Source organism: Anopheles moucheti, chromosome 2, assembly GCF_943734755.1.
Source record: "Anopheles moucheti chromosome 2, idAnoMoucSN_F20_07, whole genome shotgun sequence".
NCBI lineage: Eukaryota > Metazoa > Arthropoda > Insecta > Diptera > Culicidae > Anopheles > Anopheles moucheti.
The window spans coordinates 26,058,367-26,083,887 of record NC_069140.1 but is presented as its reverse complement, the minus strand read 5'-3'; the positions used below and the strand labels follow the sequence as shown (position 1 = coordinate 26,083,887).

Here is a 25,521-nt window from a genome sequence, read left to right as displayed (position 1 = left end):
CATCGTCAGCAATGACGCGCCTCGCAGAAGCAAGATCGTTCGACAAGAGATATCGAAACGGGAGCGCGTTGGAACGCTTTCAAGCGAGATGTTTTCTTTCCCATTTAACGAACGCGCGGACACTAACGCCGAGATGCCGCTGAACGGTTAGTAGACAGCTCAACGAAATTGAAATCCAACGCACGCTCTCCGCACGATGCCTTGCCCCGCTCACTCGGTGCGGGGTCTAATGTGAGTGAACATGGCGAAAGGATCCGGTCCTGATGTAGCACATATCGCTCGAGCAGCCACCGTGAGTCGGTGGCGATGAGAGAATATGGAATCTAATAAAATTTCATTATGAGATCAAATCCGCTGCTACCCCAAATGGCGTGTTTCGTCGGGAAGGGGGTAAAAAATGCGAACCACACCACGATGAAGGTTGGTTGCAAGAGGTCACACACACACGCGCTCACAAAAACACACTATCAAAGGTGGAGGATGGGCTCGAACGGTCGATAGCAAAACCGGGATTAAACGAATGAAATGGGAACCAAACCAACACAAAAACCCGATACTACCGATTCTAGTGAACATGGTTGGGCATGCACAACATACAGCAAGCAGGACGTCCACGCAGTACGGTATCGAACTTGGGAGGTTGTCCGGGGGCTACCCGGTTGGGGGTTGTGAAAGGGGCACTACCTTTAGCTAACGATAACCCTAAGCTGATCATTCCTATTTACACTACGTTCGAGGTTTGGTACGGCCGGGAGTTTCGGACATTTTGGCACAGAACATGGTTCCAAAACACCAAAGCGGACGCAAAGTGTATTTCCATACAAACAAACACACACACTAGACGAACTAAATCGGAAGATTATTTTCCACCGAACAAGAGCGAGATCGAGAGAGACAGAGAGAGAGTGCAAAAGAGTGGTCTACCAGGGGGCTTCACACTATCGAACCACACCGGGCAGGCAATACAACAAAAATCACTAAACAACGACGGAAATCGACGAGGCGCACTAGGTGCAAGGATGGTACCACGAGCAGGGAACAACGGAAAGGGGTTTGGCGGTGTGAGCAGTGGAACGGGCTTTGTGGTAATAAATTGTGTACAAAATACCTCCACCACGGGGTTGCCTCGGGTGAGCCAGCAATATCCCAGCGCAACCCATCCCGTCCTGACCGGACGTGCCCACGGCCGGCCATTGAGAATTGGTGGAAAATTTAGTGCTCGGTAGGTTTCCGCAGCGGTTTCCGGCTCTTATTACATTGCAGTACATTCGGTTCCTACTACTAATCCTTTAATGCAGCTCATTTTTAAATTGTTTAAAATATCTGCTCATTAGCATCCTGTGCCCGTGCCACCATGATTTCCCACGTACTTGCGAGTGAGTGGCCTGGATTTACTTACTTCATTAGATCGCATTAAATGCATACTTAAGCAGCTTTGCATACACAGGTCACGAAGATTACTGATGTAATTGTTGTTTGATTTGGTCACATTTTATTCTATCATTTGTTTGATTCACATGTAATAAAACCCTTTTGATGTGGATTCAAATTGGGCTACAATCGTATCCTATACTCAACATTTTCCTCTTGCGCTTGAATCACTCAAGCACACACCCACACACAAACGCACACATACGCAGCGGTTACAAGTGAAAATCCTTGCCTACAGAACGACAACGAATGACGACGACAAAACACGGCTATACACCTGCTACAAAATCGATTACGATTAAACGTTTGGTTAAACTGTGTGGCGGAAACTTTAGAAACGCAATGCAGGGTTTCTCCTCTAAAAAAACACACACGCACACACACATTAGCTACGGCCTGATTGGTGGTATAGTTGCTACAGGTAAATGCCAATCACTCGATTAATATCACCATTTTTGCAATTTAGATTTGCCAATCATGTTCGACTTATTATTCACTAACAGACACTCCGAGCTCCCGGGGAGCTCCCCCATTCATCTTACAACCCTCTACATTGCTAAACAAAGTTGGCTGTGTATAAGTGTATATCGATAGAAATTGTGTTTTCCCCCGGCGAAGCGTGCAAAGCTGCACAACGGGGTTTTTTTCGTTACGAGGGAAGGATGAAAAAGGCAAAAGCTTAAAGTTGATCGCTGCGAATCCAGTACGGCGAGTTGGAGTTGGAATAGTTTCGCTGCGGCGTGCGGCGGCACGTGTTCGATGTGTTTTTTTGCGATTAGTTAAGGATAAGTAGTAGTAGTAGTAGTAGTAGTAGTAGTAGTACAGTGTACGCGTAAAGCGGTAGAAGAAAGAAGAAAAAAATACAAACGTGGGTAAAGAAACCGTGAAGCCTCGTGGTATGATGTTATGCTTTGTTCATTTTGTACGAGGGTTTTTGTTGTTAATTTATCTGTTTCAAACATTACAACGCTTAGGAAGGACAGGGACGGACGGGATGGTAATTTCAAAGCAAAAACGAAAAACTATTCTGAAATGTTGCAATGCCATTGGCTATCGGTTTACAGTTGACAGCGCTCAGTGACGTAGCATTGACTGTGTAAAAAAACAGACACTCTTTCGCATACTTCGTGTAGGGCAGCATAACTTTTAACTACAAAATGAAGACTGTGGGCTCCATAGTTTAACTACTCTCTTATATTACTCTATAATCTCACTGTTGGAATGACTCTGTAAGTGATTTTAATTATTTACTCCTAATTTGCGATTGCGACTCTGATGCTCTTCCGGTAAAGGTCATATTTCGCATACCTAAATCTCTGTAAGAATCTGCTCTTCAGAACGAAAATCCAATCCCTCGTTTCAGAACGAAGCCTTCCAATTGTTGTATTGAGAGTGCTCTAAAATTGTTAAGCATTTTTATGAATTTTCAGCTGGATTGATTTTAATGATCTTAAACATGAATGTTTGAATAAAATAACTTTCCTTCATGCCCTATCTACATTGTAATATTGAATAAATTTTTGAAGAAAAAAATCGTTAACAACTTCTGAGATGAACTTTGTATTTCGAAATAGAAGAAACATTCCTCTTCAAGTGTTTAAGAAATCCTCCCAGGAGAGTCATGTTGCGGAAGAGAAATAGCATATTATTTTCATTCCATCTACCAAAATTGCCATGCTTAAAAAAACAACCTCACTTTACTCAAAACAGTACTCAACTGAACTGGAAATGAACAAGTACTTTAAATATTATAATTATCACCAAACTAACTATCATCAACTAACACCTAACAAATGAGGAGTCGTCTGATAAGTTTGGCTGGAACACCAAAGACAAGTCCATCAGAGCCCGCTGATGTGAAGTAAGATAAATCTGAGATACTTTCTTGATAACCTAATATTTATCATCAAGCCGTTAGTGAGCTATTGGCTTGAACCCTTTTTTTATCGATTTACAAAGAGCGATGGGATTGAATCTACATCACTGAATGCTTGCGAACTCAGCCACCGATAGACGATAGCTTTGGCACCATAAACAACAAAAATCTTTAAATGTTTCCGAGGATTGTACACGCTACAAAACCAAGCAAATCTGGTGCGGCCAGGAAAGTTTGGAAGCATTTCATCAGTCACGCTCCATGCAGATGCACTAGTGTATTCCATCAGCAGTAATTTTGTTCACCATTTGTTTTTTTTTTCCACAATCAAGTGCAACAGCAATACACAACGGCAACGCAAAAACACAACAAATTTACACCAAGCCAAACTTCAAACTGCCAATAATTAAGACCCGAAATAAAATGAAAACCCAAAAGCCACCCAGATGATGCATGGTTTCAAAGCGTCCGGTTAACGGTGTCAACGGTAAAGTGTGAAGGAACGAACAAAACTTAAAATTAATAACCTTTGCCGCGTTCACCGATGCAGCTGGCAGTTGGCGAAAGGAACGGCTGGGTTGGGTGAGGCTAGGGGAAGCGTAACTTACAAAATAGCTAGAGAAACAAAGTACCAAACCAACCAAGGAACCGGGGAACCAAGAAAGTGAATTCTAGCAGTTGGTAGTAGGAAGTAGTAGCATGCGCTAGCAAACGGACTTACCTCCTCGTGTTCGCGTTGAAATTTTTCCTTCTTCCGTAGTGCTTCCTGTATTTTTAGCTGTACGCAAGGTGCGGGAAATAGAGAAGAGATAAAAAAAAACACCCCAAGGGAAAAAAGAAAGAAACAAACAAAAAATTAGAACACTAAACGGAACCGAGGCGAGGCGAGCGAGCGAAACGGGAACCGAAACTAGCATAACAACCGAACGCTAAACAGAAGAAACGAGACGACCGGTTTAACGATAAATGCCGTGCAAAACAAATGAGCTGGCGAAAAGTTTAAAGTGCCCGCTCGACTGCACTGCAAGTTTCCGTCAAAATGGCAAAGTGGCGCAATGTCACTTGCTCCCCTTCCACCGTGACCAGCAGGTGGAGTAGTTTCGTGTGTTAGTTTTTTTTTTGTTTTAGCTTTCCAATTCCATTTGCCATTTCCCTTGCCCGTTCGTTCATTCATTGCTTGCTTGCTAGTGCTGGTGGTTGGAGAGTTTGCGTTTCGTCATGTCCAGGACGCGATTTGTTCAGCGGTGTGCTCCTACCTCCGGTTGCGGATTCTGGGTGCCCCCCTCGCACCCTCCCACACCCCAAGCGGTGAGTTTTAATTTTACGAAACGAGGTAACAAGCTTGGAAAATAATTAAACGTGTTGAACGCCAGCGAGCAGGCAGCCGGTGGGAATGGCACACGAATGGCGAAGGTGTGCACGCGGAACCAAAACAACAACTAAAAAAAAAAACACGCAAACTCAAGCAATTTCGGAACATTTTTCACTACTTTCGCCCCAAACCTTTCCACCGAAAAGGGGGCCACCAAAGCTAGCTCGAGCGCGTACGGCCCAACGAGAAACGTAGCAAGCTTAATAACGCGGTCGCTGTCGAATGGAAATTAAACGGAAAAAGTCGCCACCGTCACCCGGCCCCATACTTACCCTCTGTATGGTTTCTTCGAAACTTGGCTGCGGTCCACCGCCATTCATTTGGAAGTGTCTCAGTCTTTCGTTCTGTGACTGTGGAAGAAAACAAAAATTTGCAATCAGAGTGCGAAAGAGTGGCAAAGAATTAAAAAAAAACAAAATGTGTCCGCTAGAAAGTATGGAATGGAATGGAAGAGCACCACTGCCGCACAAAGCGCAAAAGGACACACTTCTTTATTTGGTCATTTTTCAACGGCCACGGCCGGAAGTGCGCCATGACGCAAAGCGGCACACAAAACCGCAGTCACAATAGTGCGCGCACCAGCAACAGCAACGATTCACACCGTCCAAAACTAGAGAACCCACCGCCATTGAAACGGAAAACCGACGGAGCAACACCAAATACGGTATACTCGCTTTTTGTTTTTTTTTTGCGCATGCAGCCTTTCGAAAGAAGTTGAACAATTTGCATAATAAATTAAACGTATTTTTTAATTCTTCTGCCACGCTGCTCTGCTTTCCGGGGGCCGGGGGTTCTTTTCCTTCCGTTGCACTGTTCAACGCCACGTCTTGCAGTAGCCACGGCTATTTGGGGGTAACAGAGTGGGGTAAAAGGCTATTTGTTTTTCACCCGAAAATCAGGTCCTTAGTATCGTGTCAGTTTTCCTGTCCATTTGTTTTTGCTTCTTCGTTCAGTGTTTCTTCTTCCTCTGCTGGGTGGCGTTGATGAATCGCGTTGCACCACGAAAGACGCGTTCGTGTGGAATCACTTTTAATTTTCTGCCAACGCTAACTTTATATTGCACCCTTGACCATTGCCGCTGCACGCGATTGTTGTTTTGTCCGGGGCTTTTAACACTTTACGTGCGCTTCCGTTCCCGGCGTCCGGCACGAGCAGCTAAATTAAGCAGTATTGCTCGTTAGTGGACAAAAAAGCAAAGCAAAATGAAAAAACTTACATCTTGATTAGTTTTTTAAATATTTTTTAGTAAATATTTGTAATGAAAATTAGAACAAATTGTTGCATTAAAACATTAAATAAAAAATGTTAAATATTTTTCACACACTTTTTACTTATAATGAGACAAAACAAAACACAAGTTAGTCACACCTTGCTCATCGAAGCAAAACTACCAGGCGTCTCCATCGGGCTGTGCTGCACTAAAGATATCGCGCTTTAAGTTATCTCACCACACCCTCATACACCGATGCAGACTATTATTTTCTGCGCACACTTCCACACAACCACTAAGCCTGCCGCTGAGTCTTGCCGCCGGATCTCTAAGCGTCATTGTTCGGACTTTCGTCATTCATTCCGAAAGGCTTTTCATCAACATTTCGCTACGAAAAACGGGCGACGGCAAAAACCTTTACCAAACCCAACCACCTCCCACGCGGTTCGCGTCTCTGGCCGGGTCTGGTGGTAATTTTGATGTCGTCTTTGATCCGTCTGGCAAGCACATCGGCATTCGGCCGTAGAGCAGGTGAAGAAACACTTGAGAGTAATCAACAAAATCCATCCGTCCGCCCCGGGTGTGTGTGTGCGCCCGGGTAAGTCGTAAGTCAACCATCCACAAACCGAATGGCTAGACATACCCAATGGGCAGCCTGGGAGCCTGGGTGGCTAACTGCGTGTGGGTGTGGGTGTCTTGGTTTTGGGCGTCATTTTCTAACCGGCTTTCTCGGTACAATTAACCACCAAGCGGCTCCATTCACGGTGCGCATCATGTCGCATTCGTCGAGACGAGCTGGCGTAGTCGTACTGCGCTCATCCGTCATCCGTCACCATGCATTCATCATCGAGAAGGATAGGACAACCGAACAATGGTCTTATGTCCGTGTTTGTGATTGCATCTAGAAGGGCGTCATTGTGCACAATGGTGAGACATCACGAAAATCGAAAATATTTTAGAGCTCCCGGAGGGAAAAAGCTCCCAAGCAACAAAAAGGAAAGGTTTTCGCAGATAACTTACAACTTTATAAATAAATTAAAAAAATAAAAAATAAAAAAATAAATAAAATAAAACTAAACCCGATCTCAATAAATAAGATTGAATTTCAATATATAAATTTCCCACACAATACAATTTATATAAAATGTTCCTATAAACCATGACTCTCTAGCGCGAATTATTCGCTTCCAGTCCGTGTGTACGTCTTCGTAATGGTAAATAATTAAAAGCACACTTAAACGACTACTACGTTCGTGCTGCAAAACGTGCCGTTTGCCATTGCTAGCATCAGGTCAGCAGCTGTGGGAATCTTATCAGCAAACTACCCGCTCCTTTTTAACAGCACCCACGTGTATCATTAAGCCAGCCGGGGCAGAACGTTCCTTGCCCTTCCCTTCCCCCCCCTCCCCATCCTTTTCCGGTACCGAACTGTGGCCTTTGTCTTTGGCCCCGTAGCAGTTTCGTCAACAGTTCTACCTAAACACAACATACAATCCAACCCCGGGGGTCGCCATCGCACATAAACCATTGCCGCAAGGACGGCAACGGTGACGAAGTTCACAAAACACTAAAATATATTACGGTTGGCGTTGTAATCTGGGGTGGGTGAACCCGCAGATAATATGAGGCGCTGCTCAGGTAGCCCTTGCTGCGGTGCCCGGGAAAGTTGAAAGCGCGATATAATATCCACCCGAACGCACGGTGTCATCGTACCGCCGCACATCGGTCTTACGCCGAGAAGAAAAAAAAAGGCCAAATTCCCTCCATCACCACCAACAGCACAAAGAGTCACAAATGCAAAGGGTTAACGATAGGAGTAAACCTCAAACGACATCGCGGCAAAGGACCAGCCCGTGCTCTAGCCTTGCCCAGCCAAGAAAGCGCTCGTAATTATGATTACTATCGTTGCCACGTATGTGTGCGCGTGCTCCTGCACTGTTCTTTCACCCAAAAAAATCCACCAAAAAGCGTCTCTAAAAATGGTGAACAAAACACACTTATGACGCGGTAGAAATGGTGCACGATGCCTCATGTTCCTTTTGAAGCTCAACAACCGTACAAGGAAGGTGAGTTCTTTGGGTTTTGCACGGGTGTGTTATCTAACGGCCCAGCAACAGGGGAGGCATAATTTTGAGATTTTTATTCACGACCACAATCTCATAACCGGGCCACATAAATATGGAACGGAATGTTGATTTTCGACATAAAACCGCGGGCGCCTAAATGCGATCCAGCCAGCATTGGAGGCCCCCGAACTGGCAAGGAGCGAAAGATAGCGCACTGATATGATGAACGAGTGAGGCGCGATGAAGATCTTAATTAGATTGATTTTTTTTTTCACTCCATGCGCGCTTGTTTGTTGGGTGGTTGAAGGATTTTTGTTACTTGGACCATTTTTTCAAACAAAAAAAATCACATGATGCTTTTACATCGATAAGATTATGCGCGCGCTGTTGGGTTCGTACAAAGCTCATTGTTCGCACGGAACATTCCGTCTTTTACTGCATCCACGTCTTTTGTGAACAACAACTTTATTTAATAATAAACCAAACCTTTACGACTGTCAAGTGCTGCTCGAATGAGCAATTTAATGAGCTACCGCCGTAGGTGCTGCCGTGGCGCATTCATGAACGATAGGCATAAGGACATCCCCTTATGTGACCTCGAAAACATTACAGCAAACTAAGCTATTTTATTTTCCTAACCTGCCAAACAAGTAAGATGTAAGACCAATCTTTCGAATATTTGATGATTACACCCCAAAATGTCTCGTGCATCGAAGGAGGCTTATTGAAGGACTCTGCAACGAACGTGCTTTTAAAGGAGTGAACGCGAAGCACAAGCACATCTCCGGCATACATTTTCACTCTTAATTTCAACGTAATCATTGCCTACTGCGCTCTATTATTTACCTACCCTACATTATATGCAACTTGCACCACCCCACTTTTGGTTGCCCATGAAGGTTACGGCGTATGAAACTCTCACGAAAATTCCTACATGGAAAAAAAAGTATTTCCTTTCACTTTCAATTGACAAAAAAACCCCTTTCGGAACTTGAGACTGATGATTTTCGCTCAGCTGAGTCAATGCTGTAAAGTGTGTGCGTGTGTGTGTGTGTGTGTGTGTGTGTGCGCGTGTGTGTGCGTAAAAACTCACGTCACAAAACACCCTAGATAAACCATACTGCACCGATGCACGCACAAACAAAGAGCAATTAAAACTGCAACAGTGCATCACCTTCGCTTGTTCGCTTTGCCCCATCCAGCAGCGGTGTGTTTGCATTGCCATGTGTGTATGTGTAGGACTAAGCACATAAAAGATGTGCATCGGGAACCCCTTGCTGGAAACCGCCCGAAAGAATGCTGCCCCTAATGTGACATGATACGTGCTGAAGTTGTTGCATTCTGTCTGGTCGGTAACAAAGGGCCAACTAACGACCGGGGACAACCGAACCGGCCAGAAGGCAACGATGAAAACCAACACAACAACCACTCGAAACAGCTGCACACTTAAGGCGGGCACTTGGCTGAGTGCTTACTCAGCACAAGCCAGACACGGAGGCGACACGCTCAAGTGTCCTATCCCCCGCTCGGGCCAAGTCAGTTGCCGGTGTCGATACGCACCGTGCCTTCGACAGCTTAAGGTTGGTCGCTTTCGGTCCCTTGCGGCGGTCCCGGCCACGGTGCGGATGGATGCACTCGCATCCACGGTTCCATGCATCCATACATCTCCACCCGGAAGTGGTTGCGCTCGGGTACGTGTGTGTATATGTGTTGTACATTCGTGTGGTACCGTGCACGTCTCAAGGATATCATTGACAGGAATTCAGTCATTTTCCTGCCAACCGAGTGACAACCGGTAACATTGCTTTTTCCCTCTCCCCCTTAAGCAGCGTAAAAGGATGGCGAGCTCTAAGATGAACAGATAGCAATTAATACTAATGCATGGCGATACGGGGCGTAGCGTCCTGTTTACTTCACCGTTGGTGACTCTCTTGTTTTTATTTTCTGGATGGGGTGATACGGTGCGTAAACGCAGTGCGATGTTAACATCCGCCACGACATAACCTTCAACCCTGGGTGGTGGGTTGATGAAAATTGGCAAGGGTAAACCCTGTACGTTGATGCGTAAGACAAATAAAAATCGATAACATCGGCCCGGAAAGATGGCACGATCTTTCGCTTATGCTGGGCATATGTACACAACACGGTGTGGCGCGCTGAGTGGCCTCTTTGTAGCAAATCAAACTGCAAGTTTTGTCCATTTCGGTTACGCTTTTCTATTTACTCACCCTTGACTGCGTTGCAGTGCCGCCGGTGGTGTTTTGATTCGATCTATCACGCCTATTTACAGTCTTTAGTCCTCTCAAGAGCCTCGCCAGGGTCGTCCGCTTTTTGCTGGTCTCTCGGCCGTCTAGAGTGGAATTGAGGTTAGGAAAATTATTAATACAAACAGTAAATTCTGCTTGCGTTGCTTAAAACAAACTACAAAGATCAATGTACGAATGTCCACTACTGAGGGAAGTTGAACGAATTTTAGGTCCTCACTCGATCCGCTTGTATTATTAATAACAACAAAATCATTTCATCGCCGATGCACAATTTTAAAACCGTCTGGCGCTCTTCCGACACTGTGTTCGAGTGGTCGTAATCCGATGATTACGAGCCACTTGCGACCCGGGGCCTATCCAATAAACGTTCACCAACGGCACAGGTCGGCCCTGTACACTCCGTCTCCCGGCCCTCATCCGTGGGTCGTTCGGTAGCCCATTCGCACTCGCGCCCAGTCCGTCCCGCGCTGGGGGTCACACGCGTTTCGCGTAAATAATCGCGCAACAGCAAGTGGGATGAAAATGAAGGCGAAAGAGAAAGTGCAAACCGTGCAAACCGAGGATGATACGACGCGCGCGGACGACGATTTTTGGATAATTTATCTCAATTATAATGGCGTTTTGTTGTTGTGCCGCGGATGCGATGATTTATTTGGCGTTAAATTAGACAGCCGAATTAGACCCGCTTCCCGTGGCCACCGTTCGCGAATGGGTGAATAAAGTGGCTAAAGTGAATGGATGCGATGCGATGGGAGGGACCGGATGGTGGCGCAGGTGCTTGAGTCACATTTTTCGGGACCTGCCAGGGCTCAGCACATCAGCACATTTCACGCGAGATTGAGTGACGGTATCGTTGATGGACGGAAAGGCTACCTTATTTTCAAGCCGTTCGACACTTACCCGTTGGGGGGAATTCATAGAAGTACGCTGAGCGTGGGCTGAGGCAGCTGAAAGTAAAGTGAGCAATAGTACGATCAGTATTCGCATATCGACGATCAAGCCACAACGACGATCGATCAGTGTGGATTGGGCAGGTAGGAAGGTAGGTGAGGCAATCAGTTGGCGAATGCTGACAAAGCAATTTATATTCCTAAGTGTGGTGAAGCAATTACAGAAGGAGAAGATAAGTGGATGCTACTTTACGTCATGCGAGTCAGGGATGAAGGTGGATTATGAAGAGGATGTGTGATGTTGTTGATTGACTATTGACAGAGTCGGATATATAAAATAACAATTTAAAATCATCATTAAAAATTCAAAAGTTACATTAATGAAAACCTTCTCTTACACTTTAACTACTCTTTAATAATATTGCATAGCTCAAATATCTTCATCTACTCACTAATCTAGGTACAGGCAGTCCCCGAGATACGCGGTTCCTCTTATACGCAGATTCGGAGATACGCGGTTTTTGGAAATTTGACCAATGAGCTAGTTTATAGCACAAAATCTAAGCAAACAGATGAAAATTGATCGAAAATACCATTTTTTTGTCACATAAAACATTTCTTTCTAACTTATTTTAATATATTCTTTCTTAAAATCGCCTGATTCGGTGAAAAAATTAAGTCCAGAGAAGGAAGCCGACTTTGAAGTATCCGCTATAATAGCGTATTTCGGAGACTGCCTGTACACCGAACTACTGATTTAGATACGAGCAATAAATATCAATCTTCACTTTGCATCAAAACAAAAAAAAAACCCTTAAAGCTATGTGCCTGTTCCATTATTTACGATAAAACATATTAAATAACATACCACCATTGATGCGGAGCGGTGCGAGTGGTTGCCACGGATCACAACCATAATTCACCAATTTTCCCCAAAAACCCAAACGTACTGTGTCCCTCCCCGCCCCAAAAAGTTTCCGATTAGAACTGTCGACACCTGCAACACTTTTGGCATGAAGCATTCGGTGCATTCAATACCCCTTTATTCCCTGTGCATGCATAATTGAACGGCACAGAAAAATACCCACTCCGGGGTTGTTCGAATGGTTCTGAAGGTGGTGTGCGCGGCCACAAGATGCGCGGGGAAAAACATTTTCCAACCCTACCTGCCCGTCCTGCTCACACCCTGGCTGTGTGCAAAAACCCAATGGTGACACCTTAAATAAACGATCATACTCATTCGGGCATTCTGTTTTCCGCCATTTTGCTAATGAAAAGATGGCTTCGAATTTCCATTTCAGCATTTCCGCAGCATTCCGCCCACCGGCGTTCGTTCGTTTCCCCGGCCTCACCGGGAAACGTGCCCAAATTTCGGAGTGCCGTGCAAAAAATGTGCCTGCTCGAACAACAGCAAAAGCAAAAGCGCCACCGTCAACGCTGCCGATTGGCAAAGCCATGAAAATGCAATTGATTGCAAAGGATACGCGAAACACCGGCAACAAAACACTCACACAATCGCACACACAGAAGAATGCCGAAACAAATGGGAAAACCACGGTACGGCACCTGGCCTACCGGTCGGGCATTCGTTTCGTTGTTTTATCGTTTGCTCACACAGCATTAAACGAAACGCCAGCCAGAGCGCAGCCGGACAGGTATTGGTGGGTCGCGTAGCCTTGGCTATTGAATATGGAACGGATATAAAATAAGCGCTACCGGATCATGCAACGCGCACGACCCGGCAGGAAGGGGAAACGCACGCGACGCGCGGACCATTACGTGCACATCCATTTTGCAATGCTTGCAACCCCGGGCCGGGGGGGGTGGGCACCTCCCAAAAACTGGCCGGCCGGCAATAAACAATCATAGCATTTGCGATAAAACATGCATCTATAATAATACGAAATATGAATAATTTATTACAATATAATCGATACGCTTGCCCCGTGGAATTCTGCGCTTTGTTGGTGCCCTTTTGCCGTTGCCGTTCCTGGTGACAGCGCACCACAATAGTGTGATTCGCCGCACTATTTGGCAGCCTTTTGTAGCTTTTCCAGCATTAATCGGACGCCAGCCGGTGAACGGGCGCGCGCGATGAATAAGCGGTTGCCGTGCCAAGCAGACGGATGCAGACAACAAAACGGTACACGCTCCGGATCAAACTGTTGCCACTTAGGAGTGAATTCAATGAATGCTTGCCAGGCGTGAACGATGCCTATTTAAATCAATACGCAGCCAATTATCGGGTGGCTCACCGTTTAATCGATTTTGCACCTGATCGTGATCCTTTTTTTTCGTACGAGGTATGCGATTTATAAACGTTCCATATTATAGTATTTGTAGTCTGAAAAATCTAAGTCAATTTCCGATTTCTTATTTTACATTTTAAGTATTCAAATTCAATCATATCAAATCAAATCAAATACTTACTTAATCAACAACTAACGTAGTTACAACGGAAAAGAGATCTTAATACAAAATCGCCTAATACCACTGTTTGACCATAGGAATGCACCCTACCTACTGGGTCCAAGCCACTTGTAAGCGATCTGGAGTGGTTCGGGTCTCAATTGAGTTCAAGTAGGTTCAGTAGGTTTGACAATTTCGGTTCAGTTTTTTTTTTTTGTTAAAACGCACCGGATGTGATTTTTGCCTCCGGTGCTAATGTAGGAACGGGTATTAACGAAAATGCAAGTTCCTTTTATTTTAGGTGCATCCGACATCGGTCAGTTCACGAAACAGACTGCCTGATACTCGCTATCCCACTTCTGACAACCGTGTTGCCAGCTCTCACCTAACTGTCACAAGGACAGGGTGATTCATTTCCTACACTAATTGCAGTAGATAACAAGATAAACAATATTTCAAATATTGCTACTTTGCTTGCTACTGTGACAGTACAATTTTGTTTTAAAATCAATCTCAATATAACTTTCATGTTCCTAGTAGGTATTAGACAACACGACCATTTTTGGCTATTGAATATAGATCTACAGAATTTGGCTCGAACGACCCCCTATTAAAAATAGTTAATTCATATTGCTCCATAAATAACTATGTCAATCTTAACACAAGTATGAATTATGTTAAATTAATCTTGCGTAGCACGTTTTAAATGTTTCATGCATGAGGTTTGGTAAAGTTATTTAGGCCACATAAGGCTGGATGACTTTTTAATTAATTAATAAACAACAATAAACAATAATCAACAATAACTAAAACCGATAATACAGCGAAAGCCGTCATAATGGAATAAATAAATAAATAAATAATAACTAAAACCCTAACACTTACATGGTAACACAAGAAGCAAAAAAAGGATTAAAAACCTTAAGAAAAAAAACTAAAAGAGGAGAAATTACGAAGCATGGTAGCCTAGTATTGTTAAGCGGGAACGAAAAGTGAATAAACATAAATGGAAATAAAACAAGTAGGCTTATTAAAAGCACGCCCCGCATAAAATAGTGGATCATTTCGATCTACGGCGGGGCGACGACTGAGTGTCGTGACTCAAGTTCAAGTTACTCATTCGTTCTTAAAGATATTCAAATCTTCAAACCCACATCTAGTAGTAGGATTAGGATTGAATTCGAATTTATAACTCACGCCAGGATTAGAATCTATTCCACAAGACTTCCTCCCTGAAATGAGTTGTTCGACGCATCACTAGCATTAACATGTTTTACGCTCATGTTATTTTTCAAATTGACAAGCAGCTAATTTTAGAAATGTTTAGAATCGGTCTGATCGAATATTTGCTTCAGGTGTTCAGAACACAATGTAAGAACCTAACGAGAGCATTTTATCGTAAATTGATTTCCTTTTTGTTGTTAAACCCATAAATACTTATAAAATCTTAGTCGGCACTGGCAGTCTTAGAATTTAAAACGTCCATAATTTCTCATAAAATACTATCAGATTAAACCACTAATATGAAAGCATCTTCCATGCACTACGCTTGTAAAACACTATTTACGAAACATCTACTGCCTAATGCCATGATGCGATTTATTTGTCCGCGACTTACCTTTGCTGAGCAGCAGCACTGTTGGCAGGTACATTGGCGGAGTTTTGTGATTGTTGTGGCTGGGGTTGTGGTTGCTGCTGCTGTTGCGGCTGTTGCTGTTGTGGCCCTGGCTGCGCTTGCTGTGACTGGAGGGTCGTTCGGGCCACCCGGGGAGCGAACACACCGTACCCGAATCCATAAATTTCGTCCTCCTCCTTATCGGACAAACAGCTGGAGGGCTACAATGGAGGATGGAAGGCAAACAAATGAAAACTCGCTGGCTGAAGCAATGGTTGCTTCTCTTTTCTAATTGAGAAACGCTACCATCACAGGCAGAAAAACAAGAATCGAGATATAAAGATCCAACAAACAACTACGTTGGTCGAATAGAGCAATTTAGGGCCGCTTAAAAACAAGTCCCTCTCTGCGAAAGGATAATCCAGCAGGGCACGTCGTGAAGAACGATTGTGCGAATAAAAAGAAAGAGAGATAGAGAGAGACGGTTGTGCAATTTAATTATAACAATTAAAGCTGTCGCTTTTGATTGTTTTTCACGATTTGTTCCGCTGCATTCTGTGCAGCAAGCGAAATACAAACGGAACGATGGCCCCGGCAAGTGTCACTCCTCGCCATGTCTTCTCCCGTTTGGATCTTCGGGGGGGCACATGGGTAATCTTTTTAGCACGTAGAACATCTTCTTTCTGTCTGTCGCTCGTAACCTAAAACACAGGGATGCGTTTGTGTGTTAGTATTCGGTTTCGCTGAACCGAGCAACGTTTTTTTTTGGGTTGCCGTTTGGTTTGTTTGGCAGCAATTTACCCTGTCATTACGATCGGCAAACCTCTGAAACATACCGGGACGCAGCTGGCGATCGGTGTGACCAACTGGCCGAATGAGGATGCGTTCAACCCTTGTCCATTGTTCCGACTACTGCCCCGCCCGCCGCGGCAGAAAATCTCAAATCCCTACCTCAAGCAGAAGACTAACCCGAGACCCCACACATAGTCGCGGAACAAAACACAAAAAAGAAGGAAAATAAAACCAAATCGCAATGGCAGCTTCGCAACCACTTACGAAATCATTTTGATGTGAGCTTCCCTCAATTGTGCGTTTGCAATTCCCAGCCCCAAAAACGGCTGCGAAAAACCAACAACTCATCAGGTGAATTCGATTTGGGTGGCAAACAGGGCAATTAGAATGCAATTTACGACAGGCTGCACATTTTCACGTCGGTGCACGCTGACAGTTACGAGCAGGGCCACACCACGCTTGGGACGAGCGGTCAATTATCCCAGTTCGCCAACTGGTGAGCTGAAAATGTGTGCAGCAATGATTGTGGATGGAGTTCTGCGAAACATTTATGAAGCCGGTGGAACTCCTGATGAGAAGAATGTTTTAATCAGTCATTTTTGGGCAACAGAGTCTCAATTATTTGATTGCAGTAAACCTCGAAAGCTATTCAGAGCTTTCCAACTGAGCTTCATTACATAGGAACTCCTGTCCCAAGAACTCCTAACAATTTCCACCATTCGCTACTTACCGAATATTTGCCGGGCACGTAAATTGGCTGGCTGTGGCTGTTGGGTAAGCCGCCGTGACACGAATTACCACGGTGACCCCGTATCAAGCCACCGCCACCCCCGGACGAACTGTGCGGACTTCGTTCCGACCAGGCACGCTGTCGCGCTTCCTCCAGCGCCGAAAGGACCTCACCGAACGGGGCCAGCAACATTTCGCAGTACACAGATGCAAGCCCCTCCAGATGGCCTCGCGTACCGTCCTGTAAGCAAAAACATACGAAAGGAACACAATGTAGTCACGCATCACACAATACGCTCACACGGACACAAATACATCGTAAAATCGTGACAAAAACTGGGACACAAAACAGCGTTGATGAAATAATTAATAAACACGATGAAAAGGGGATTTTTTTTCCTCCATGGTTTTTTTTTTTGTTCGATCGTCCTGTAAAACAAGTCCAAAAAAACAGTGCCCAAACGCCACTCAACTGCAGCTATTGTCTTATTGCTTCTTCGCCGTTCCCTTTGCTTTCCAACCGTCGGTTTAAAATGCCATCCCCAACACGGCGTTGCGGCGCAATGATGATGCAGATTGCAAATATAATGCATCAGGAAATTTGAGCTGCATGCATGGATTTTTTTTCGTTTTGTTGTTGTGAGTGCATGCAAATGAGTAGCTGAAAATTTCAACCATTTTTTTGTAGCTGTTAAACTAGCGTTCCATCAACATCGTTCTCGACGGGACAGGGGATTCAATTTGCGTGGTAGAACGTTCGCCATCCAAGTGGGCTGCCGGTCGCTAGGCAATCAGCGTGCAACGGAGACGGAGACTGCTTCCTTTGTGCCGGCAGTACACCGCCTGTTTGACAGCTGAATGCAATCAGTGCTATGGCAGTGAACCGATCGTGCGGAAGCATCCCTTTTGCGTTTCCCCACACGCCCCCCGAAAGCGCCATCACCGCTCAACAACCAGACTACCTTTGATGCGGTTTGAGAATGGGACTTGAAAGCCGTGGGTAGGATGTAGGATCAACAAAGCGACATCATTAATTAAGTACCCAATTAAGCCCACCGCATACTTCTGCCACTACCGCTACCGTGCCCGGTCCGCTGACGATGGTGTGGTGTATGCTCAGCAGGTTCAGATAAGGCAGCACACACGCCGGAACCTACCGAAAGCCCAGAAAGTGAAAGGATTTCACATTTCGGGCCCGTTTCTTTGGACAAAAAACAAAACATCCGAACGTCTCGGGTGACAATGTTCACTCGTGAACGGTCCCCAAAGGATCCGAAAGGTAAAGAGGTCTAGGTCAATGGTAGGAACATTGCAAAGTAAAGCACCACATTTGCAGCTGAAGAACAGCTGCTGACGTTTGCAGGTAGGTACGGTACACAGCACGGCCAGAAGGGTTTCGTCAGCTAATGAAGTGTATCGAACCGGAACCGAAAATTCTGAACACTGCGCTTTAACCCAACTGCCTCGGGGAGAGCGTAAGTGTATAGAGCAGGAGCAACAACAAAAAAAACGAAACAAAGCATATTTGCACTTCTAGCTAATTTTTGGAGAGCTTGAAATTCGATACCTAGTTTGGGGTAAACCAATGGTAAACAGAAAACCCCTTCCGGCACACTATCCCATCCTTTCAGCCATCAAGACACACCTCTGGTTGGATAGCTGTTGCTGGAACCGGTGCAGGTTTCTGACTAGTTTTTGCGTGTCAGCAAGGTGCAAAAATAGTACACCAAATAGTCCAAAAGGTGTGCACTATTGCCATGCGTCGTTAACGTCTCAATGTAAACACGAGACCTGGAAATGGCAAACGTCGCTACGTCGACTACTGTTAGCGATTCTGGAACGATACACCCGCTAGAACCTTCAGGCTTCTGGTGGCAAAAACACGCGACTAATGTTTCAATTAGGATTTCCTTTTGCTTCAGCCCGAAAAGGAGGGAAACGGTGGTTGCGTCACTTGCTAGATTGATTGCATGTGTAGAGCGTAGAAATACGTCAACTGTAGCTGCCTAGAAAATAAAATTACATTAAAATATTCTTTGCATAAACCTGACTACTGTTAGAAAGCTTTAAAAATTCGATTTAAACAATTGTACACATCAGACTATCGCGGCAGAGTATTATTGCTTGACACAATTAAAGTGATAGCATCCCTTAAGCGCCCCGGCGCGATTTCGCTGGCGCTCACCGCACTGCAGCCTGTGCTTTTGTGTTGCTGTGAAGCAGAACGTACACTAAGCCTAGCGAGATGCATACGCCTTCGACAACACGCGACTGTCTTCCAGCACGTGCGAACTCCACACACGAAGTGTGCGAAGTGTCGGAAGAAGGATCAACCTACCGCCTGCCGTGTTTGTGCCGCCTTGCACAAACAAAATGGTGCTTTATTTTTTGTACCAACCTTAATCTCTCCAGCTCTCCAGCGAGTGGCGTCGGTGCGGAGATACAATAGAAATTCAGGCAGCAAAAAACACGCCACTACGACTGCCACAGCCCTATTCGCGCGATGTGAGGTAATGGGTTGGAAGGCACTGCACATGTGGTTGGTAGAAAATGAGTTCACATACACGACGGGTCTTATTATATGCTTCCGCTTTTTTCCCCCGCCCCCATTTCATCCACACATTTAATAACATTAGCAACAAGAAAAAAAACACACACACACACACACAAAACAAAAACACTTGGGCGTAATAAAAACGGCTAGCCTACTACCTGACACACCACCAGGGGTTTTCCACCTTTTCCACCGGGGCGCTCATTTTCACGCAATACGATTGAAACGCTTTAAGCGCAATAAAATTGTTTATGGACGCAGCGAAACACCACGGACTGAAACGTTGTTTTAAGGGTCCTTACAGACACGCTAATGTGTACGGTTTGGTTTTATATTCAATTCATTTTATTAACTGGCAATTGCATGTGAAACTATTTGTGATAAGGATAATGCGCTTCACGCACGAACCCTGTAACGGGGTAAAGTGATTCAACTGGCTGCTGGTGAAATTAAGTAGCTAGTGAGATTATTCGCGGTAGAAATTATGAGCAATCGAGCGAATATTTAGCTGCTTGACATATCGTTAATCAGAGTACATTTTCTCATAAAGTCGTTAACACTAGAACGACATACATTTCGACATAGTTCAACAATTTATTAAACATTACAACCCTTCTAGGGGAAAATAAATTCAACAATCTATCAAGTTAGTTATTTAGAACTTCAAAATGAAAATTTTTAAACCAGAGCACGAAATGGAATTAAATAATTGACTCAATATTCAGAATAATTCAATTATTTAATGTGAAACTAAAACACTTTTGAATTCTTGACTGCTCATAATATCAATTACGATTTAAATCTATTAACCAAACCAAACTTTCGCTGTTGAAGTACTTTTAATGTTTTCTTGGAATAGTGTGAATACGAATTTCGTTGTTAGTACTAAGAAATATTATCACAAGTTGCATATTACTTGAACTGTTTGACAACGATAGCGAAAACCAATTGTGAACTGATGAAGATCAAAGGTATTTTGGGACAATTGCACATAGCGGACATCATTTGAAGTACTTCAAAAGTTTTTAAACGTTAACTCTTGCAGTTAATACTACTTCAATTGACAAGGAAATATTTAAAACAAAATTAGCCAAGACCCAACAATATTTACTGTAAATTTTCCAACAATCCCGGTCGTTTCAAAGCTTTTCTTCCATTTCCAAATATCAAATTTACTCAATCTATTTGAGTTCCACTAAATAAATCCTGAATAAATCTTACCATCATTATTTACTTATCCGGCGCGTCTTGGCAGAAATCCCGGAGAATCTTGTATATCCCAGTATTTCTGGCGAACGCCTCAACGCCATCATTCCATCTCAATATGAGCCTATGACGCCTCCTCTACGGACTGGGTTGTCCGGTATCAATCTCATGACGTGACCAGCTCACCGGGTACTGAGGAGTCTAATCCACTCTACGACACCAAGTTCGCCGTCAAGTTCGTAGGGCTCGTCATTATAACGACTTCACCATTGTTCTTCAATACAATCCAGGGCCAAGAATTCTTCTGAGCATCTTTCTCTTGAACGCGGCAATACCTGCATTGATTTTGATAGTTTTTCCGTGGAATTAAAAAAACTCTCAGAATTAGTCCATCAATACCACGAGAGAAGCAATAAACCAAACCGAACCCGAATCCATATCAACCCCAAAAAATTAACATCACAAACGAAGTGCGTATTGAAATCACTAAAGAGAAAATTAAATGTTTAGCCAGATTAATTTTGCTTGCGGGGCAACAATCACACACGCGTGCCACGCTTGCCTATCGTTCACTATTAGCCGGCCCATTCTGCATTTACAAACACGGAAAAGCTGGTCCAAATTGAAGAGTAAACGAAAGGCAAAACTTAACGCCACAGCACATACGCTCAAACCGTCTCACACCGAGTCGAGCGCCGGTGGACAAACGCCAAAACGGTAAGTAAAATCAATATCACAACCACAAATGGTGCGTTTGCCACCTTTGAACGGTGGCGTTGTTTGCACATTCACTAGGGTTTTCACCGACCGGGTTTTTTTTTTGCACCAGTCTGGCAAACCATTAGCCAGTGGGGAAAAGTTCCACCATCGCTAAGCTAAGTTTTCCAACCGATAGGCCTATCTCGAAGCCACCGGTACCAATTGAAGAGCTTTTATTAACTCAAAGTCGGCTGTGCAAACAACCACCACCACTAACACTACTACTACTACTACCCAACCGAGGCACGATTGTGTGAGGCTACGTACCCCCGGTGTACGTCAGAAGGAAATCGTTTGGACCTTCCACTTGGTTTCGGTTCCGGCGTTGAATAATTCAGCTGCCCGAAAATGTCGAAAGCAATACGGACATAAGGCGCCGACCGGTGTGTTCGTGTGTGTGTTTGTGTGTGAAGGTGTGTACGCTTCTGTCGTACTTTCGGTGCCATTTTATTTTTGCCTGTCGGCTTCATTTTCATTTTCGTTTTGATTCGCTCTAAAAGCAGGGAATGCAACCAAAAAAAACACACACACACACAACCTTCATGCCGGCTGGAAAAGGTTGCTTTTCGGCTTAGTCTTTTCGGGGGGGTGGGGGGTGGGGGAGGGGGGAACGCGTGCTTTGCGCGGGAAATGTCAAATCGAAAAACATGCCCGGCATTTCGTGGTTTCGGTACGAGGGGGGGGGAGGTGGGGCACCGGGAAAAAGTACACCATCATCTAACGGTTCCGTGGCCGAGACACGGGGAGAAAGGACTCACCGGCGCAGGACTGCCGGTTGTCGCCGGACGGGAAAATTGAGCGATATTGCTTGCGGCCCGAGACGTTGCCCATTGAATGCAGAGGAGGGTGGGCCAAATTGGAGGGGCGTGAGAGTGTGACACTAATTTGCATACGGTACGGATTTCAATTTCCCCCAAAAAAACGCCCGTCGGTCGGCAAGTGGCGCGCGGGTGCGGAGAGAGATGAAAAGAAAGTAGAAAGCACGTTGCTGTGCCGTGCCGTGCAATCCCGTTTGGAGAATACTTTTAAAGGCTAAACCTCAAATGGAAAAGGATGGTTCGATTTTTGTAGATTACTTTGTTTTGGTTTGGTGCTTTTATTCGTTTTGAAGCGAGAATGTCTTTTTTGCTCCGTTTCCCATTAGACATTTTATTCCTTTGTTAGCGTTTGTTAAAACCCTTTGCAAGACGAGCTACGTGGCCATCGGCAATAACGTTAACCAAGCCTCAGACTTGTTTGATCCTAACAAGATGGAATTTTTGTGGGTTTTGTTTTACTTTTGATGAATAAGAGTTCATGAAGAGCGTATTTTAATAGCTACTACAGGTATTTAAATATCTAAAAAATGAAGATCTACTTCATAATATTACAATGTAATTGAAATAAATGATTCAATCTATTCAATCACCAACTTCATCAAGTCACTCACTTTAAAGATGTCACAGAACGGCATAGGTACAGGATTGCTTTATCAACTCTGAACTCTGAACAGCTCTTCCAATAAGTAAAAGCAAAAAGAATATTCGTTACTAATGATTACACAAGGTTTGTTCCTTTCTTGGGGAATGGCCAGACAAGATCATCACCAAAAAACCTAAAAGTTACCGCAAAATTGGGCGACGACAGCACTGGATATACGAAGTTAATTACCATTGCTGAAGAGATGATCAGTACGCCACTCATTTCCATCTCCATCATAACTCACGGGGGGCAAGCAGCTTCAGTAAATTGTACCGATACCGTGTTGTTCCAACGCAAACATGGTCTCCATGTTTTGCGACCGAAAAAGGATACAGAAAATGTTTCCATTTCCCAACCAAAAAAAAAAAGGAACGCTCATTTCTTTCCGTTTTCCAACGCGTCTGAAACCGGCGAAGGACCGATGAACGTTTGCCCATAATCCGTTTGTCACTCGGTTGTAACCGATGAAGATCGGTGATGTAGATTGAACGCGACACTGGATGGGTACAGTTGCCTTCGGCACCAGTAACTGCTCGAGCCGTGGTAATCCAGCGTACCCCAGTACATGTTGACAAATCATCAGCGCAGGAATATTAAACGAATCAAAAAGCCATCCCGCACCCGGGCAACGGACGGGCAAAAACCATGTCACCGAACCGCAAAACTTAGCCGTCGTCCAGTTCGTCCATGTGCTCTAAACCATCCACGCCGGAACCGGATGTAGTAGCAGTGCACACTCTCTCTTCCTTTCCCGATTCTTATCTAGCAAGACCCGGACGGGCTCGTATGGAGTCGTACGACGGATCAAACGACGGTACAGCAGCCATCGGTCGTCGAAATGGTGGACTCCTTCTGTCCGAAACCGAGCCACGTGGTACACGCCCAGTCGCACATCCATTTCCTGTCAATTTATTATGCATAACGTGGCGCACTGGTACAGATTGTTTCACGCCAACGATCCCTGTTTGCCCCGTAATGGTCCGGTGGTCCGGTGCGGGCTGGGGAATCCTTACGCCTGGCCGGGCGGCTTCCTTTACAGTGAGCCATCAACTGACGAATGCTTTCATTTTCCGCTACAGCTGCCGGATACTAACAGTTTGGGGTATGATTTTTACATGATTTTTTCTCCTTTCCACCACACTTCGGAGGCCCAATTTTCCGAGCCGGGCTTTCTCGCACGGCGCCCCAACCATTTTGACAAACGACCATTGAAGGGGGGGGAGTACGCTAGGGGTATAAACCCCCCCACAAAACACACACACGTACCGAAGCGCACTCATGAATTGATGATGAGCTTTGATTTTGCCCCGGAGTTTACTGTTCGCCCATCGGTGTGGCGATTCGCCCGTATCCGGGATTCTGGGCCAGCGTTACTCGCAAACCGTTGCGTAACACAAACCCGCCAACAAAATCCCACCATCGAACCGTGCGTACATCAAACTTTCGCCTTCGCGGTGTACCATTACCCGTAGCTTTTGGTGCGAATCGGTGCGAAATAATTTCATCCACCACGAAGGACACTGCAGCAGCAGCAGCAGTGGCGACGACGACGACGACGGGCAGACAAATAATTCAGCACGGCCTCGCGCGTCACAAGGCGCATGGAGTGGCTTCACGCAAATGAATCATAACCAAAACCCCGAACGGGAGGGGGACGGCAAACAGACGGGAAAGTGCCGGTCTCGCTTGGTCGCTCTTATTTGTGTTCCAACGGGGGGTACCACCGGTTATATATACATCGAACCGCCGAATCCCGTCCGGGAGCTGATTGAATAATTAATTTACCGACGAAATGATAAATGTAGCCACGGACGCGAATCGCGAGAATTCGGAAGCAGCTTCAGCTTAATTCGCACCGCAACCGGCGTATGTTTACCATCCGCAACCCAACCGTTGCTTACCTTCGCACAAGTGTTTCCGTGCCACCGGCCACTGTTGGGCTGTTATGTATTGTTCCATGTGCAATCCTTAACTCGAGGGCTTCGTTTTGGTGCGAATAAAACTGGATAAAGCCGGTGAAAGAAATAAATTCAATTTCCCCATACATCTCAAAGACTTTGGCACCGAACTTGGAACAGGAACCGTTGTTCTAGGTGCCATTGGCACCACAACAGCGCGCAACACGAAAGAAAGCACAGTTGATCGCTTTCCTGGCGACCGCCCGGCAGTAATCCGGCTAATTCTATTTCAATAAATTTTACAACCAGTTCCCGCATTGGCTTTGGCACGGAATCCCGCATGTGAGCTCCGGAGGGATCGCACCAAACGTACCATTTCGGGTGAGGTCGCCTTGTTGGTACATCCCAGCAACGAGTCCGGTCACAGTTCAAGTGTGCTATCGGAAGAGCTTTACAAGCGATCCTTGGATTACGTTGGCTTAAGCGCGCAAGTGTTCGATTCTTTTGCTCTCTCTTGAGCTCCACCAAGCTCTCGTTTGAAAAACAAACCCTCAATTGCTGTCTTTTTTTTCGGGGATATATCCCTCCCGCACTCACGATGCAAAAATAAAACACTCAGAAACGAATATATTCTTCGCACTGGAAGCCAGTTTTCCACACCGACAATTTTCCGTCATGTCATGTCTCGGCCATGGTTGCAATGGATGGGTTAATTATACACCGCGATAGCTTACGCGCTTCACGTGCCCATCGAATGTCACGACGAAAAATCAAAGCTGACACCGTGGCCCCTCTGACGATGGTGCAGAGCTCAACAAACAGCTGTCACATTCACGAAACGCAGTCCAGGAAACGCCGGAGGGGCGAGTTCTCCGAGTTCCCGGTTTGAATTGTTTTTCCAAACTCAGCACGAACCCCTGCCCCGCCTGGCCAACCAGCCTGTCTGCCCTCACGCGTTCAGTCGAGCCTCGATGGTCGTCGATAGG

The 25,521-nt window shown here is 45.2% G+C and overlaps 1 protein-coding gene across 1 annotated transcript in view; it reads right to left on the bottom strand.

The window, feature by feature from the left end:
* The window catches only part of LOC128299519 (uncharacterized), a 113,883-nt gene that overhangs the window by 13,154 nt on the left and 75,208 nt on the right, over positions 1-25,521 (bottom strand). The window contains exons 2-7 of the mRNA XM_053035510.1: positions 16,659-16,898; positions 15,140-15,357; positions 11,123-11,169; positions 10,184-10,305; positions 4,952-5,029; positions 4,029-4,085 (exon numbers count right to left, since the gene is read on the bottom strand). Coding sequence (XP_052891470.1) covers positions 4,029-4,085; positions 4,952-5,029; positions 10,184-10,305; positions 11,123-11,169; positions 15,140-15,357; positions 16,659-16,898 — 762 coding nt within the window. The remainder of the gene's footprint in view (positions 1-4,028; positions 4,086-4,951; positions 5,030-10,183; positions 10,306-11,122; positions 11,170-15,139; positions 15,358-16,658; positions 16,899-25,521) is intronic.